Raw genomic sequence first — 19626 nt, forward strand, 5'->3', positions numbered from 1 at the left:
CAAAGCTTAACCGCCCAACTCAGAGATGTTGCTTGGGCCTTCTATCTCAAAGTTTGGGGTGAAGCCAGTAATACTGATGGAGTTGGTGTTGACACTGATCTTGGGGGGCCCAACAAAGTTTACTATCCCCTAGCCCTTCGTGTTGTTACCAACTCTACCCTTCCTCAGCCAGATCCAAGCTTTAACTTCACGGCGCCCAAATCTTTAGTAACCCCAACTTCTAAGCCTTCTACTAAGGAAGAAAAACAGACTCCTGCCCTAGTGGTGGAACTAGAATTTGAAGAAGTTGAGAAATTGAAGAAAAAGAAAAAGGAGAAAGAGAAGAATGTCACAAGAAATCACATTTTCGTCCCTACATTTTTCAGGCGATTCCCACTTTGGTCTCTAGATTTTATTTTTACTGCTTTTAGTCCCTATCCTGAAAAACGCTTCCCATTTTGGTCTCTGCCATTACATCAGAGACGGAAAATACACACATGGCAAACGGCAAAATTAAAAAATATTAAAATAATGTCCATGTGTCACTACAAGCTCCACATGGCTTTCCCGCCCTTAGTTAGTCACATGGCCCTCACGTGACATTCTCTCTAAACCAAAAAAAAAAACCCCCAAATTAGCAAGCACAATCCCTATCATTATCACTATCATTCTCATTTTCACTCATTGTTTTCTTTGCACACTTATCTCTATGCTTTTGCTTCATTATTGGACACCTCCTGCAACACAAGTTACAGAACCAGTGGGCTAACGAAACTATATGCATTGTTCAAATATGGGGTCATGTACTTATTGGTTGAATATGCGTGTGGTTGGATATAGGGGGTTATGCTTTGGAGTGTGGGTAAATTCCAAGGTTCACGCTTACTAGTATTATATGAAGACTTCTTCTTCCTCTATTTGCTTTCTCCGTTCATTTTTTAATGCTGGGTATGCTCTCTCTCTCTCTCTCTCTCTCTCTCTCTCTCTCTCTCTCTCTCTCTCTCTCTTTATATATGAATTGGGTTTCTAGTGGTGTGGAATTTGGCAAAAGGATTTCTTTACTTTGGAACTGTATTTTTGTGGATTGGATTTGGGGTCCATAATTGGAATTTCCTTTTCCAATATCTATATAGGAGAGATCAAACAGTATCTGGGTAAGAGGTTAGGGATTGTGCTTGCTGATTTGGGGTTTAGAAAGAATGTCACGTGAGGGCCACGTGACTAACTAAGGGCGAGAAAGCCACGTGGAGCTTGCAGTGACATGTGGACATTATTTAATTATTTTTTAATTCTACCGTTTGCCACATGTACATTTTTCGTCTCTGATGTACCGGCAGGGACCAAAACGGGAAGCGTTTTTCAGAATAGGGACTAAAAGCGGTAAAAATAAAATCTAGGGACCAAGTCGGAATCGCCTGAAAATGTAGGGATGAAAATGTGATTTCTGCCTATTAAAGTGTATAGTTTCAAGTATATGAAGTCATCATCAACTTGATTTAAGCCTAACAATATGATTCAAGAATCCAGAAAGAATTATGGTTATGTTGGATTTAACTATATTCACTTAAGGGTTAATTTACCTAAGGCTTGTGACCCGAAGAGTCAAATAAGGCCGAAGTTCTATTTAACTCTTAGCCAAATTTATACAAGAATTAATTTACCCAATGCTTATGACCCGAGTAGTCAAACAATGCCGAGGTTCTAATTAACACTTAGCCAAATTCACACAAGAGTTAACATACCCAAGGCTTGTGACCCGAGGAGTCGAATAAGGCCGAGGTTCTATTTAACACCTAGCCAAATTCACACAAGAGTTAATCACAATGATTAACTTTAGAAAACCAAGCATCAAACTATTATCAATAATAATAATTGTTTGATGCGAAATATTATTAATAAGAGTTTCAACGGAATCCAAAATATTATTAATAATAATATCTACGCAAATTGTTTACATTCCATGGATGTGGAACAACATTCTTGTCCAAATCTTCTAAGTAATAGGCCCCAATACTAGCTACTGATGTGATACAATAGGGACCTTCCTAGTTAGGCCCTAACTTTCCCCACGATGGATTCTTCACAGTTCTTACTACTTTCCTTAAGACCAGGTCCACAAGAGCCAATGGCCTTACCTTGACTCCTTTGTCATACCCTTGCTTGAGCTTCTGCTAATAATGTGTCATTTTGACCATAGCCACCTCTCTTCTTTCGTAAAGTAAATCCAAACTTGTTGAGAGCAAATGGTTGTTTTGTTCCACACTAAACTGGCTAATCCTTAACGTTGGGAATCCTGTCTCAAGAGGTATGATCGCCTCAGATCCATAGGTCATTAAGAACGGAGTGTCCCTAGTTGATCTTCTAGATGTGGTGTGATATGTCCACAATACATGAGATAACTCGTCCACCCATTTCCTCTTTGCTTCATCCAGCCTCTTCTTTAGCCCACTGACTATGACTTTATTGACTGCTTCTGCTTGCCTATTTCCCTGTGGGCAGGCAGGAGTTGAATATTTGTTTCCAATACCCAACTTTCCACAACATCTTTTGAAACCTTACTGTCAAATTGGAGCTCATTGTCCAAGATCAATGTATGGGGAATCCCGAACCTAGTTACACTATTCTTTCAAACAAACTTTTTAGCATCAACATCCCTAATATTAGATAGTGGCTCGGCCTCAAACCATTTTGTAAAGTAGTTAGTCCCCACGAGAAACCGTCTTCGGTTCCGTATTTCCCTTGGGAATGGTTCCACTATATCTAAGCCCCACCAAGCAAAAGGCCAGAGACTAGAGAGCGGATTCAAGACTCCACCAGGTTGGTGGATATTTGGAGCGTATCTCTAACATTAGTCACACTTCTTTACGTAATCTTGAGCAGCCTTCAGCATACTAGGCCACCAATACCCTTGGGTAAGAGCTCTATGGGATAAGCATCTTCCCCTAGTATGACTGCCACAAATCCCTTTATGCAACTCCTTTAACAAGGGTTCTACAGCTTTAAGATGGACACATAGTAAATATGGTCCTGAGTAGGAGTGTTTGTACAACTTCTGCTACTCGAAAAGCCAATATTGTGGAGCTTTTCTTCGAATCTTCTCAGCCTCACCTTTGTCTTTGGGTAGTGACCCATTTCTTAAGAACAAAACTAATGTGTCCATCCAACTTGGACCAACCTATATGCTATGTATTATGTTCGGTGTTTGATCACTATGGTTGGGGACCACCATATCCTCAACGATTATAACTTGAGGGAGGCCTGATCCCAAAGAGGTGGCCAACATAGCCTATGAATCAGCATAAGAGTTCTAGCCTCTCGGGATCTACCTTATGGAGAAAGCTTCAAAGCTGGATTGAGCCTGCCTAACTTTGATGAGATATCCTTGCATTCGTTGGTCCATGGCCCCAAATTCTCCATTGACTTGCCTAACTACTAGTCTTAAATCCCAAAAAACTTCTACAACTTTTCCTCCATGGTTGCTAACCATTGCCATTCCAACCAATAAAACTTTATATTTTGCTTCATTGTTTGTGGCTGGAAATCCAAATCTCAAGGATTTTTCCACAGTTATCTTCTCAGGGGATATTAAGACAATTCCCACACCAGATCCTTTCTAATTAGCTGCACCATTAGTATAAACTTTCCAATATGAAAGATAGGGAATGAAGACTACCAGGATCTCAGAACCTGACATCTTGCCTCCCACAAAATCCTCAGTAAACTCAGCAACTAGGTCTGTTAGAACTTGTCCCTTTACATCCGTCCGAGGCATATATTTGACATCAAAAGCACCGAGCATTGTTCCCCACTTGGCAATCCTCCCCGTGTAATCAGATTTCTGAAGCAGTGCCTATAGAGGGAGTTGGGTAAGAACCACCATGGTATACGCTTGGAAATAATGAGGGAGTTTCCTCTTTGCATGTATAATGGCCAAAACTGCCTTCTCTAAGGGTAAGTAGCGAGTTTCTGTTTCTTGTAAGGATTTTCTAACGTAGTAAACAGGCCTTTGCACCCCATCATTTGTTCTAACCAAGACTAGACTTACTGTGTGATTAGTAACTACTATATAAGCATATAAAACCTACTCCTTCTCGAGTCGGGAGAGAACATGAAGATGTGATAAGTACCACTTTAATTCCTCAAAAGCATCAATACATTCCTTTTTCCACTTAAAATTCTTCCACTTGTGGAGGAGTTGAAAGAATGGCCGACAACACTCTGCTAACCGGGAGATGAACCTATTCAAGGCAGCCGTCATTCCTGTTAGCTTTTGTACTTCTTTGGGATTCTGAGGTGGATATAGGTTATTTATGGCTTTTATTTGATTGGAATTAGCCTTATATAACCCAAAAACTTGCCCGAATTCACACTAAAAGAGCATTTAGAAGCATTAAAACGCAACTTGTGCTCCCTAAGCACCGAAAACACATTTCCTAAGTCATTCAAATTCTCCGAAGTTTGCTTACTTTTTACAACCATGTCATCAGTATAAGCCTCCACACTCTTCCTGATCTGAAACTCAAACATTCTGGTCCCCATCCTCTAATACATGGATCCAACATTTTTTTTACACAGTTATGGTAATTCCTAGTAGGGGTTCGAAAAGCTATCTTCTCTTGGTCGGGGAGGGCTAAAGGTATTTGGTGATACCCCTAGAAGGCATTTAGAAAACTCATCCGAGGATGCCCAACAGGCGCATCCACTAGTTGATCAATCCGAGGTACGGAGAAAGGATCCTTTGGACATGCTTTATTCAGATCCGTGAAATTAACACACACTCGCCACTTCCTGTTCTTCTTTTTTAACCATCACAGTATTAGCTAGCCGTTCAGGGTAAAAAGCGTCCTTAATTGTCCCTGCTTGCTTGAGTTTGATCACCTTTTGCTTAACTTCCTAGGTGTGCCGCCTTTGAAGAGCTCCAGCTGGTTGCCTTTTTGGTACAGCTTCAAGATTCACATTCAAATGATATCATATAAAGTCCAGGTTGACTCCTAATGCCTCATAAGCACTTCAGGCAAAAACATCCCACCCAAAAATACCTATCTCCATCCGATCCGATCATCACTTTGTCTAACTCCTCACAAAGCAAACCCTACTGCTCAATCCTGAAGTCTCCCACGAGGTCCGTTAATTGCTACGGGGCCACTTTTGATGCAGAAGAAGACTTATCCAATGATTGTTGTCTAATAGTGGCCACTAGGCATTGTCTGGCCATTGTCTAACTTCCAACAAGCTCCCTAACTCGGTCCTCAGTACGGTATTTGACTTTTAGTTGCAAGGTAGTCGACACTGCTCCTATAAAATGTAAATAGGGCCTTGCCAAAATAGCAATATAAGGAAAATGATCTTCAACCACAATAGATTTTACTTGCACAACTTCATTCCCTGCCAACATAGGTAGCTTAATCATTCCTTAGGGAATCACAGTTCTCCCATCAAATCTGACCAAAGGGGAGTCATACCTGTTCAGATCCTAGGGCTTGAGGTTCAATCCCTTATACAATTTTGGGTACATTATCTCATCTCCACTTCCCTAATCTATCAGCACTCTCTTCACATCATTTCCCCCAATCCGTAGGGTCACAACTAGGGCATCGTCATGGGGTTGGAGAGTCCCAACTGTATCTTCCTCAGAGAAGCCCAAAGTCGGTAATGCTTCAAGCCTAACTGTAACACCCCAACCCAACTTTATAATTAAACTATGTGTTTGAATGGTTAATTATTATTTTAAGCCACTTTCTTTTTATAATTAATAGAAGAGTATTTAATAAATATATTACTTTATAATGCTTTTGGATAAGAATTGTAAAAATTATAAATAATTGAAATGGCTATTTGTATTATAAATATATACTAAGTATAAGTATGTACAAAATTATATTAAATGGTTGAGTTATTAGATATATAGTTGTTGTGTTTAATTAAGTATAAAGGTATGGGTTTACATGCAAAATTATTTTATACTTTGGGTCTTTATAGAATATAAGCTTATAAGGGGGTGGGGTGGTAAGTAATTTTCAAAAGTTACAAGTGCGAGTCATCATCCCATTTTCCTTTATGCATACACGTGCCCCCCAAAAATCTTCTCCCTTATCTTTTCTTGGCTGCCACGAGAAACTTCCTTGGTCTTCTTTCTTTGCTATTTTGTTCTTTTCTTTCTTTGTTCTTATTGGCTGCACCTTATCTCTTCATTAACTTTCTCAAGCAACTAGTAGACTCAAGAACACTCTCCCTCTCATACCCACGGGTCCAACACCAAAAGAAAGAAAGAAAAAAAAAACTCTCAACTCTTCTCTCCCTCTCACACCTATGGGTCCAACAGCAAGGAAAAAGATTACTTTCAATTCTTCACAAGCTTTTGTTCTCAATTTAAAGCTAGAGGGACTCTAGCTCTATCACTCCAAGAACCATGCTTAGGGTAAGGGGAAAATCTAATTCTTTTAGTCTATTGTCCATTTTAAACTTGAGTGATGGTTATATGATTTTGTATATGGGTGTGTTGGATTTTAGAGATTGTTGAGTTCATGAATATGAATTGAATCATTGTTATGCTTGCATGTGCTCCTAGATGATGGACTATGATAAATCTGTTATGGGTAAGTGTTAAAATGAGTAAAATAGCTAGATAAACTTTATGGAAGTGCTATTTGAGGTGCTGAAAGTGTAGTTGATTCAGTAATTGAAGCTTGTTGAGAGATAGTTCATGAACTTGTTAAGAATTGCACTCACTAGTTAACCTGCTTGGTTATTATAAATTCTGTATTTTTCTAGGACAGCTATGGGTCAAAGGTTTATTGGAGTTTATTATATAATATGTATAGTATGTGTGTATTAAATTTCATAGGAAAATACCATCGTTTGATTATTGTTTGTGAATTTACAAGAAAATGTTGCAAAGTTGTCACTGTGACAGATATTGTGTTTACGCATGGTAAATTATGTATTAAATTGTATACAGTGAATTTGGATGCTAGGGATATTTTTATATGAAACCTAAGACACATATGATTGTAATGGAAGTGGTCTCACAGCATTTGGATCTACATAAAAATAATGGTTTAATTTCTAAGTTGCATGAAATTCTGCCAGGACAGTTTTGAGTATGCTGTATTGTATGATTTTTAGTAAATTATGGTTTTATGCTTTGACTCTGAAATTGATATGGTCTTTACTAGACATCCAGAGGATTTTCTCTATAAATTGTATTAGGATTGGATGTGTTTTGATAGCCCAATTGTATTTTACAAATGAACACTACAACAAAATGTATTTTTAGTGACGAAAATTAGTGAGGAAATATTTTTCGTTGCTAAAAATACAGCTTTAGTGACGAAATATTCATTTCGTCACTAATGGTGAAAAAAATTATAACATTTAGTGACGAAAAATAAATTTCGTCACTATTGTGATCTGAAAAATGGGCGCCAGGGGAGGGAAACTTTGGCGCGAATTTAATTAATCTATAGTGACGAAATATTTCGTCACTAAAAGTTGAAATTTTTAGTGACGAAATATTTCGTCACTATAGGTTTTGCCCTTACATGTTTTTAGTGACGAAATCACAATTCGTCACTAAAAGTATGCTTTAGTGACGAAATATGAATTTTGTCTCTAAAAACCTTAACAAAGCCTTGGTTCTATAGTGACGAAATTGACATTCGCCACTAAAAACATAAAAACCTGATATCTTTAGCGACGACAAAGTAGGCATTAGCGACAGAAAAGGTTCGTCGCTAAAGACCTAAGTATATAAGGTCCCTTAACCCTTTCTTCATTGTCATTTCTCTCTTTTATTTTAGCTCCCAAAAGTCTCCCTCACAAACCTTCAGACCAAATACACAAACCTTCAGATCAACACACAATTGGCGACGCTTCCTGTCGGCTACGGCGACGCTTCCATTTGGCGACAGCGACGCTTCCAATCGCGACGATCTCCGGCGACGCTTCTCTCCAATCGCGACGATCTCCAGCGACGCTTCTCTCCAATCGCGACGATTCTCCGCGACGCTTCCTCCCAATCGCGACTCTTCAGCTCGCCGTCGCCGATTCAACCCCAATCGCGACGATTTAACTCTCCGGCGAAGCTTCTCTCCCAATCGCGACGATTCTCCGGCGACACTTCTCTCCCAATCACGACGATTTAACTCGTCGTCGCCAATTCAACCCCAACTGACTCTTCACCTCCCTTCGCCGACCGTTCACCTCCCTTCGCTGATTCAACTCCCAACGCCGACTCGTAAGTTTCTTTCTCTTCTCTGTACTCTTTTCTTTTTTGTTGTTTTTTACAGTTTTTTTTTTTTGCTTGATTCTTTAAGTTCTATTTGGCAACACTTGATTTTGATGGACTTTTCAGATTCTATGCTCACCCAAGACTAAAGTTGGTCTCTCATCTTCCACCTTGACATTGAGAAGTATCAGCCCCAAGCTCATTCTTGGGCCTACTGTACTGCTACAAGGTTTGTGAGGGAAGAGAGATATGGGTTATGTTTGAATTTGAATCATGATCTTGGCTGGTTTTGTTAATGAATTCTGCTTATTGTAATTGGATATAATTTTTAAGCAACTTATTGTGTGATAAGTTTTGTGAGGGAAGAGAGATATGGGTTATGTTTGGTAATGTTGATGTACTGCGTCAAAGTTTATGTTTAGACTTAAAAATGTGGAGAATTGCTTTAATGGATTGTGTTGTTTCCTTTTTTTTTTTCTTTTTTTTCTTTTTTTGACTGAAGATTGTGTTGTTGTCAAAGTATGCTTTTTTGCATAATCTTGTTTGTCCCTCACTTGTATTTGTTGTTGTATGTGGCCAAAAGGTCCTACTTTTATTACATGTGGTATTGTCGTGTTCATGCTATTTTGATTTGGTTGCTTTTGCTTTTGCAAGCCTTTGTGGTTCTTTTGCATGCATAGTGTACAGATCCTCCAACATTGACTTCGAGTGTAATTCGGTAGCAAAATTTAGATCGTTGTGAAAGTCACATCCAAACAAATATTACAGTCACTCACAAAACTTATTCAAACTGCAGGGGTTTTTGCTCTTGATTGGAAATGGTTATTGTCTACATTTTTTTGTCTTTGAAATAAGATGTCTAATTTTATAATAATCTGTAAGGCTCATTTCACAATGTGGCTTGTCCTCGATGTTCACCAAACCAGGAACTTGATTTCAGTAAAAAATAACTTCATTTTATCCAATGCATGTAACATTGCTTGGTTATCCTAGTGTTAAAGATGACTTTATAAAATTAAAAGCAAAGGAAGTATACAAGAACTCATAGGGAGTAACCTTAGTATACAGGCTGCATAATAAAGGATCTCTCCCAAAGTTTAAATTGTAAATATATATATCACTACATCTTATTTCTTTTCATTGTTTTGACAAAGAAGATCCTTTGCCATCTAGGCTTCAAGTGGGTTTGTCTAAGTTTGAATAGAGACCGTTCTCATTTTGTATAGATTTTTTTGGATGAGGGCTGCGTTGTTGTTGTTTGTGAACCGGAATGGTGGTTGTGGTTGTGGACTGGTGATTGTTTTAACATTTTGGTGACTTTGATGGTACCCTTTTTGGGTTGGCTGAAATTGTTGTGAAATGTTTTTGGGTCTCAGTTTTGGGTCTTCACTTTGATAAAGTTAGATTATTGTTTTATGGTTTAGTTAGATATTTTAGATTATTTTTTGTGTTCCTCAATTTTCAATTTTTTTTCTCTTTCTGCAGGAAAGCATTTCGACAGTAAGTGTACCTTTGGCAAAAACTAGTGATTGATCACTCCTGGCCTAGTGCCTTTGCTTCTTTTTATTATGAGGATCATTTTCAAGATTGAAGTATTTATAAATTTAACTTTTCTTTTGTAGGTTAAATACACATTTTTTGCAATAATTTTGGATTTTTTCTGAAAGTTGTAAGCTTAGCTTGAGCAAAGTAAGTAAATTTTAGTAGAAAACCTTATAAAACTCTATACGTGTGATGTTGGAAATTGGATTTGTGGTGGTATGTTGTGTTGGAGCAAGCGGGTGGCTTGCATGGTGTTATAAGGTGGGTTAAACTAATATTGGGAGTGTTTTTCATTTCTTGCAAATGTTAATGAGTATTGTTGATTAGATGTGATGAATAGTATTCTATTTGATTTAAATACTTGTAAAACTCTATACTTGTGATATTTGTGATTGGTTTTGTGGTGGTATGTTGTGTTGGAGCAAACGGGTGGCTTGCATGGTATTATAAGGTGGGTTAAACTAATATTGGGAGTGTTTTTCATTTCTTGCAAATGTTAATGAGTATTGTTGATTAGATGTGATGAATAGTATTTTATTTGATTTAAATACTTGTAAAACTCTATACTTGTGATATTTGTGATTGGTTTTGTGGTGGTATGTTGTGTTGGAGCAAGCGGGTGGCTTGCATGATGTTATAAGGTGGGTTAAACTAATATTGGAGTGTTTTTCATTTCTTGCATGATTTTATTTGATTTCAAAACTTGTGCATTCATGAATGAGATAGAACTTTATCTAAGTAGCTTATAGACTTAGATGTTAGAATACATTATGCATGAGTTATTCTTATTTTACTAAAGTAGCATTTACCTTATTGTAGTCAAACATGGATAAAAGTTGGATGCCAATGGCTAAGACACCTGATGGTAGATTAAGTCGTCAATATATTGAAGGGGTCAATACATTTATTAATTTTGCAAGATCAGTTGTGGACTTGAGTGGTAATATTCTATACCCGTGTATTCACTGTGTGAATTGCTATCGACAATCTCTTCAAATTGTGCGTATCCATTTGCTTCATCGTGGGATTATGCAATCTTACGTTAATTGGTATAATCATGGAGAACCTCGTGTATTGAACGAGAACATTCATGATAATGAAATGTCGGATGGTGATCATATGGATGGTATCGATGCCTTGGTAGGTGACCGAATTAGAGGGGAACCAAGAAATGCAACCGAAGATGAGGAGGAGCGTCATTTTGACAAACTTGAGGAAGATGCAAAGCGTGAGTTGTATCCGGGTTGCACTGATTATAGTATCTTGAAGTTTGTTATTGAGATGTTGAATGTAAAGGTAATGACTAACTTGAGTAATAAGGGACTTGATATGATGCTAGAATTGCTAACAAAGGTTTTATCAAAAGATAACTTGGTTCCAAGGTCAACTTATGAAGCAAAGAAGATATTACGTGGCTTGGGCATGTCATATAAGCATATAGATGCATGCAAAAATGATTGTGCACTATTTTGGAAGGAAAATGAAAATCTTGATAAATGTCCGGTGTGTGAGACGCCTAGGTACAAGGATACACGTGCCCAAGGTAAAAAAATTCCTCATAAGGTATTGCGTTACTTCCCGTTGACACCGAGATTAAGGAGATTGTACATGTTAGGCCAAAGAGCTAAGGACATGATATGGTATATAGACAAACGAGTGGATGATGGGATAATGAGGCATCCGGCTGATAGTGAGGAGTGGAAGGAGTTTGATTTACAACATCCTGATTTTGCCCTCGAACCTCGCAATGTAAGGTTGGGATTGGCTACTGATGGATTTAACCCTTTTGGAAATATGAACAACAACTATAGTATGTGGCCTGTCATACTTATCCCCTATAACCTACCGTCTTGACTGGTTATGAAGGAGCCATATTTTATGTTGTCTTTGCTTATTCCTAGTCCCCATCAACCAGGAAATGAGATTGATACTTACTTGAAACCATTGGTTGACGAGTTGAAGGAGTTGTGGGAAGAAGGTGTAGAAACTTATGATGCTTATAGTAAAGAGCATTTTCAGATGCGTGCAACTTTGTTGTGGACAATACATGACTATCCTGGATTTGGTAACGTGTCTGGGTGGAGGACAAAGGGTTATCATTCTTGTTACACTTGCAACGATGAACCATATTCAGAAGCTTTGTAAAGTAAAATTGGATTTATTAACCATCGAGCTTTTTTGCCTATGGAACATCGTTGGAGACATAGTCGGTTGCATAATGGTTTATCGGAGAAACAGAAGAGATCTTTAGAGTTACAAGTGGGAAGATACAAGAGTAGTTAGATAGAATGCCAAATATAATTTTAGGAAAGCATCCAAGTAATAAGAAAAGACAACTCATTGGGGAGCCAAATTGGTCAAAGGTAAGTATTTTGTATAAGCTTCCATACTGGAAGAATAAGAAGCTTAAGCACAACATTGATGTCATGCATGTGGAGAAGAACATTAGTGAGAGTACTTACGGTACTTTGTTGGGCATTGAGGGGAGAAACAAGGATACTGACAAGGCACGGATAGACTTGCAAAATATGAACTTTAGGCACACGTTGCATTTGAAACAACGTCCTGATGGATCATATGACAAGCCTCGGGCTTTTTTTTCATTAAGCCCAAATGAAAGGGATGCTTTCTATGACTTTTTGAAATCAGTCAAGTATCCGGATGGCTATGCAGCTAACATATCAAGGTCAGTGAATGCAAAAAATGGTAGATTATCTGGTTTGAAAAGCCACGACTGTCATGTGCTACTACAATGAATTCTTCCAATTGGGTTGCGAGGGTTTGTACATAAAGATATTAGTATTGTATTGTTTGAGTTGGGCAGCTTTTTTCAAGACTTATGCTCAAGGACCCTAAAGCGGAGTGAATTGGAGAAACTAGAAGAACGTATAGTTCTTATACTATGCAAGCTTGAGAGGTTCTTTCCTCCAGCATTCTTTGATGTTATGGTCCACATTGCTGTTCACTTACCTCGAGAAGCAATTTTAGGAGACCCGGTACAATATCGATGGATGTACCCAATTGAAAGGTAATTAGACCCTTTAATGTATCCATCAATTGTATCTTTCCCACGTGGTATAAAATCACATAATGTGTATATTTTTTCCTCGTAGGTACCTTGGAAAATTGAAAAGATACGTATCGAATCGAGCTCGACTAGAAGGTTCGATTGCAGAGGCTTACATTCTCAAAGAATGTATTAACAACTGGTCTTTGTATATTGATGGAATTGAAACTGTGCATAATCGAAGAGAAAGAAATGAAGATTTTGGTGATTCTAGTGAAGGATTGATAGTTTTTTCATAGACTGCCCGACCTACAAGTGGTAGGCAGAATGATGGCAACTTGTCTCATGCATTACTTGATACTGCTCATTGGTACTTATTGTACAATAGTCCTGAACTAGAGCCTTATTTAAAGTATGTGATTTCATATGCATGTATTGTTTGATCAAGTTTTGAATATTATCTGCAATGCTTAGCTGAAAATAAATCACCTTATTTTTAACAGTGAACACAAAAATACATTGCATAATCCTACTGGAGAAGCCATAACTCAAATCCAACGACAAGAGTTTTCCAAGTGGTTCAGAGAACGTGTAAGACATTTGAAATTTAATCACACACTAATAAAAATTAAACATTTAAATAGTTTCGTCATTACTTATTACTAATTAATATCACTTGTTGTATGTCATTATAGATGAATAGATTGAAAGTTAATGAGTCACCAGAAGCTACTAAAGAATTATGGTCATTAGCAAATGGTCCTAAGCCGCATGTGAAGGAGTACACAGTTTGTATGGTCAATGGTGTAAAGTTCCATACAAGGGACTTAGACAGTCGTTGTGTAACCCAAAACAGTGGTGTATGTACGGAAGGGGACCATGGGGGAGAAATGCACGACTTCGATGGTCATATGTGCAAAATTTGGGAATTGAAGTATGTGTTTCGCCATAAAGTTGTTTTATTCCAGTGTGAATGGTACAATACTAGTACCAATGGTCGAAGGAGAACAATAAGAACTGATGCACACTGCACAAGCATTGATGTTACAAGTCGGTGGTATGAAAATGACCCTTTTATACTTCCTAGTCAAGCGAGACAAGTTTTTTACCTTCAAGATACCAAATTGGGTGAACCTTGGAAAATTGTGCAATCCATCCAACATAAGGGGAGTGTTTGATGTCCCGGAAGTCGGGGGTGGAGAATCCAATGATAATACAGAAGATAGTGACGCATTTCAACAAGAAGCGATTGTTGATGTTGTCTCTATCAATGTTGAGGACAATATTATTGACTATTGTATGGGTGATGTTGAAACTGAGGTTGTTCTTGAAGGTGGAACTTCAAGAGATGCTAATCAAAATGAAGAGCATGACATACCTGATGTTGATCTTGATATGGATTATGATATGTAGAGTTCATAAAAATTGTCTTAAATGTTGTGTGCTTATCTTAAAGTTTTATGCTTGTCTAAGTAGCAATTGTTTTGTACTTATCTTGAACTTGATATGGATAGTGATGTGGCCATTTGTTGTGTTGAGTTAGTAGTAATTGTGTTTAAATTTGCACTTGTGAATTGCTTGATATGGATAATGGCGTAGACTATGATATGTAAAGTTAGTAGTAATTGTTATTGAGATGTTTTGTACTTATTTTGAACTTAATGACATCAATACATAGTTTCAAAAAATGCCCAAAAAGGCCAAATACACTCATAACATACCGAGGTATGAGATGGCAAGATTGGATAAAATGAGGCAAAACCAAGAGAGAATTAATGCTTTGGGATTAAAGCACATCTCAACTTCTCTAAAGGATACTGCTCAGTCCAATTGTGCAAAAGGGAAAAGAAGTAGAGCTAGTGTTGTGGTAGATGATGATTATGTACCACCTATTGGTGACGATGACAATGATGATGAGTCATCTAATTCTGTAATCCATAAGGTACAATAGATGTTCCATAGGATACAATAGATGATAATAATTTTATTGTTCAATTACTTGTAATAACTTTGTTGTTCCATTATATGTATGTTTGTTAGTTACAGATGGCACCAGGACGACTTACACGCTCATGAGGTGAGGCATCTATCCCGGTTGTTCAATTTACGGTCCAATCTACGGAAACACCTCCTGAAGTAAATCCTCCAATTCAAAGTTCTTCTAGTGCGGAGGCGCAGACTACTAGCGCATTAACTAGCATGACTGGTAATTACATAGAACATACTTAATTATAACTGCACCCTGTTTTTACTATTGAGATTATACTTCACTTAATTTAGTTATAATATACATGGAATGTATAATTTCTTAACATTAATAATGTTTAAATAGGATCTGCTAGCAGAAATACCCGTGGAACAACACGTGGTATAGTAGTACGGGCACTTGTTGAAAAAAATGGTAAGTTACCAGTACGTATAGCTGCAGAATATGATGCTCCTGTTGGGAAGAATGCGTGCAAGCTTGTCAATCAAATTGGCCTATAAGTGCGAAGTAATTTGTCCAGTTACAACGTGAAAAATTGGAAAAATGTTGATGCTGCTACTAGAGATGTGGTGCTTCAAAATATCGCGGTAAATTTACATTGATAACATCTAACTCGTCATTGTTGTCACTAAGCATATTAAATTCATATAATAGTATTTTAATAATATATATAAACTTCATTTTACAGGATCAGTTTGAGCTACAAGGGGATTCCAACTTGGTAACGAAAACATTAAATACAAAATGTGGAAGATTATTGAGTTCTAACTCCTACAAGTTGCATCAAGCTTATAAAAAGCTCGTACAATCTCATGGTGCTGACTATGCAAGAAGCCACCCGCCAAAGAATGCCAAACTTGAGCTGTGGACTGAACTTATTGATGAGAGATGGACCAATAAGGATTGGCTGGTAAATTATTTATGCATATATTATTATTATCCAATGTTTACTATATTATGTTGTAAACTAATTAGATTAATACTTAGATAAAGTAAATGCATACTGTTTTATTCATAATCTAATAGATATCTTGAATGTTGTTTATTAGGAAAAATCAATAAAGAACTCTGAAAATAGGAAGAAAACTTCAGGCAAACATAGATGCAGGACAAAGGCACTTGCTGTTAGGGTTGATGAGGAGGTGCTATTTTTTCATTTTTCTTAAACTTTAGTATATTACATGTTGTGATTAATAAGTATAACTATCTAACACTTGAATGTTAATTAATCAGACAAATAGTAATGATGGTCAAGTTCCTGAATTGGCAAAAATCTTCAAAGATGTTCATTTCAATCTAAATACAAATATGTGGATATACCATGAGGATGAAGCTACATATATATGTATATCATTCCATCCTTATCATTCCATCTCTATCATGTTTGTAAAGCTATAACATATGTATTATTAATGTTGTGATTGTTTGTTTCTTTTTTTCTCCTTTTCAAATGATAGGAAAATATTCTCAAAGTGCAAGAGGATCATTGTCAAGATCCTAATGCAATTCCCTTACACAAGAGGAGATCTCAAACTTGGTTTTTAAGAAGAAGTCCGGTGTTGTAAAAGGACTTGGCATGAGACCTTCTTCTTCTCTAGTAACCACCGCCTCATCTAATTCCTCGGTGGAGTATATTCAATGGTTAGAAAATGAGATCATTGAGCTCAAAGAGGCAAGAGCGAAGGACCAAGAGGAGCGAGTTAGGGACCAAGAGGCACGAGCTAGGGACCAAGAGGCACGAGCTAAGCAAGAAGAGGTCCAAAAGAATATTCTTAATTTTTTAAGGAGGAATGGTTATGATGACGCTCTTACCTATGGGAGTGGTTCAACTTCAAGTTAAAACATGTTTTGGTTAGTACTTTCTTTTAGCAATTGACCCATATTACATGGTGTGACTACTCTTAATGTATTGTTAGAAATGTTTCTTCTAACATAATTAATGTTTTTACTTTATGATTTTAATGTAGTATTGGTTTTATATTTGTGCAGATTTCTTATTGGTGGTTTTAGGAAGATTTACTTTTGGCATTACTTGAAGACATGAGGACATCTTCCGTTAGTTCTAATTATATTATGCTACACTTTTTGTATTGTTATAAAACATCTTGAGTTATTGTATATGTTGAAAACAATTATTGTATGAAAGGAGTTTGAATTAGATACTTGTTTTATTTTTTACTTGTGGAATGTATGGATTTTTTTTTATAAATGCGTTGTTGAAATAAATGTATTATTAAAATGTGAGGTTTTAGTAATGTAAAAACAGGTTACAGGTTAATATCAAAACCATGAAAAAAATGAAAACAGAAAATAAGTTTTAGTGACGAAATATTTCGTCACTAAATGTAACAAAATTTTGTAAGAAATGGTTTTAGTGACGAAAATTTTCATCACTATATGTGCATGGATTTTCTTTAAAATAGTTTTAGTGACGAACTTTTTCGTCACTATATGTACCCGATAAATAGTTTTAGTGACGACATTATTCGTCACTAAATATGATTTAATAAACTAAAGTGTTTTTAGTGACGAAATATTTTCGTCACTGAATAGTGTTTTTAGTGAGGAAAACATTTAGTGACAAAACGTTTTCGTCTCTAAAAGTTTAAAAAAAAAAAAAAATCAAATCGGACTTTTAGTGACGAAATTTTTCGTCACCAGGACTTTTAATGACGGGGTTTCAGCGACGAAATGAATTTCGTCACTAAAAGTCCAATTTCGTCACTAAAAGTTTTTTGTGATGAAATATTGGAATTTTAGTGACGAATTTTTTCGTCACTGAAAATACATTTTGTTGTAGTGGAAGTATATGCTGCTGGAATAAAACAGTGAACAGTAAGGGACATGCCTAACTTTGAGGATTTAATTCTAAAGTTATGGTGAATGTTTTGAGCTATAATTTAATATGCTTATCATTTAGAATGTCTAAATAATATATATATTTTATGTAGCTTGGTTCAAGGTATGGTACTCAAAGGAGGGGTTCTAAACCATCTGATTGTTATTTTTATGAAGCTGTCTTGTTCAATGCACATTGCCATGTGAGTGTACACGATTATATGACCATGCTCAAAAGAGTTTATGTTTATGCATGCATTATTGCGCTAATCTCAAAGCACCTTTTGAAATGAATTTGGCTCTTCTAGAGATATGAGATTAAGTGGTCCACATACTACGAGGCAACAGATTCCTCTCTACTCTGTCTAGAGTTAGCCATAACTTGGTAGAAGTGAATTGTAGAGGTTTCCCACAAACGGCACCAATTGTAAGTGCTCAAAATTTACAGGTCCAAGCCCACTTAGATCAGTGGTACATTGTCCTTCAAATCAAGTCCAAGCAATAGAATTTGTTGAAAGAGTGAGAAACAAGTCCATGTGCAATACTACACTAAGCCTAAGCTTAAGGCTGAAGAGCCCAGATTAACAGATTAAGGTGATTTAATCAACAATTGAGGATAAAGTCCTCCTCGACCAAGTCTGAGGATCAACTACTTGTATATAAATTCAGTTCAAGTTTTACACAAGGTTGTTCACAGTTCTGTTTCCTATTCTAATGGTTCTTAAAATGTTCATCCCTTTTTCTGGGGGGTTCCCTTCCTTTTATATCCCTTTTTCCGAGGTAATATTATCATATTGATTTGCAATTGAAGAAAAATACAAAGTATGACATATATACATATATACATGTCTTCCTGCATTAGTTTTAGAAAAAAGTATTAAATATGACCAAAATTAGACTACATATACAAGAAATAATATTTATATAAATTAAATATAACAAAGTCACTATAAGCAACCATAACAAAAATAGCAGTTAAATTCAACCAAGTTATAGTACTATGATTAAAAATAAATTCAAAATCAATTTCATTCATCCCAACTAAATTTAAAATCAATTTTATTCCTACTAATAGTCTAATAGTGTACCCTCTTAGTCTCTTTACTCTCCAATGATAATTCCAACACCAGTACAACATAGGTCTTTGAATAGCTATGGGATATGTCCTCACTCAAAAAAAAAAAATGTGAAATATGCCTCCCATGTCTTTGAGGAAGAGAGGAAAAGTCAATATGATGAAAAGTAGGAAATTGGGGTGGGGCATTTTTATGGCTACGTATTGGAAGAGGGACCAAATTTTTCTCATAGGGGGGCCAACTCTTAAATGAGAAAGTGAGGCCTATTTTTTCCTTGGGGGGGGGGGGGGCATGCATAAATTGCCTCCGCCCCTGGGTTTAGACATAATCTCAACCAAATTATAGTACTATGATTAAAAATAAATTCAAAATCAATTTCATTCATCCCAACTAAATTTAAAATCAATTTTATTCCTACTAATAGTCTAATAATGTACCCTCTCAGTCTCTCTACTCTCTAATGATAATTCCCACACCAGTACAACATAGGTCTTTGAATAGCTATGGGATATGTCCTCACTCAAAAAAAATGTGAAATATGCCTCACATGTCTTTTTTTTTTGGCTGAATGCCTCACATGTCTTTAAGAAAGAAAGGAAAAGTCAAAATGATGAAAAGTAGGAAATTGGGGTGGGGCATTTTTATGGCTACGTATTGGAAGAGGGGCCAAGTTTTTCTCATAGGGGAGCCGGCTCTTAAATGAGAAAGTGAGACCTATTTTTTCCTTTTTGGGGGGGGGAGGGGGGCATGCATAATTTGCCTCCGCCCCTGGGTTTAGACATAATCTATTACTTGTAAATTCAACCAAATTATAGTACTATGATTAAAAATAAATTCAAAATCAATTTCATTCATCCCAACTAAATTTAAAATCAATTTTATTCCTACTAATAGTCTAATAGTGTACCCTCTCAGTCTCTCTACTCTCTAATGATAATTCCCACACCAGTACAACATAGGTCTTTGAATA

At 36.6% G+C, this 19626-nt stretch overlaps 1 protein-coding gene and 2 long non-coding RNA genes across 4 annotated transcripts; all 3 read left to right on the forward strand.

Annotated features, from left to right (window-relative positions):
- The first annotated feature begins 5316 nt into the window (after nt 1-5316).
- On the forward strand, nt 5317-10147 carry LOC142626855 (uncharacterized). Its single transcript, XR_012842677.1, has 3 exons — nt 5317-6397; nt 9692-9706; nt 9829-10147. It is a non-coding gene; the product is annotated as an uncharacterized LOC142626855 (long non-coding RNA).
- Nucleotides 10148-10573: 426 nt separating this feature from the next.
- LOC142629262 (uncharacterized) lies at nt 10574-11893 on the forward strand. Its single transcript, XM_075803213.1, has 2 exons — nt 10574-11558; nt 11664-11893. The coding sequence occupies exons 1-2, from the start codon at nt 10574-10576 to the stop codon at nt 11891-11893; spliced, it is 1215 nt and encodes a 404-aa protein (XP_075659328.1).
- A 1705-nt stretch (nt 11894-13598) lies between these two features.
- Nucleotides 13599-16911, forward strand: LOC142629918 (uncharacterized). Of its 2 annotated transcripts, XR_012843154.1 has the most exons (8): nt 13599-14697; nt 14796-14961; nt 15088-15329; nt 15431-15652; nt 15792-15884; nt 15976-16087; nt 16200-16593; nt 16732-16911. It is a non-coding gene; the product is annotated as an uncharacterized LOC142629918 (long non-coding RNA). The 2 variants fall into 2 exon arrangements; XR_012843155.1 differs by lacking the exon at nt 15976-16087.
- Nucleotides 16912-19626: the final 2715 nt, after the last annotated feature.

This window comes from Castanea sativa, chromosome 3, assembly GCF_040712315.1.
Source record: "Castanea sativa cultivar Marrone di Chiusa Pesio chromosome 3, ASM4071231v1".
NCBI lineage: Eukaryota > Viridiplantae > Streptophyta > Magnoliopsida > Fagales > Fagaceae > Castanea > Castanea sativa.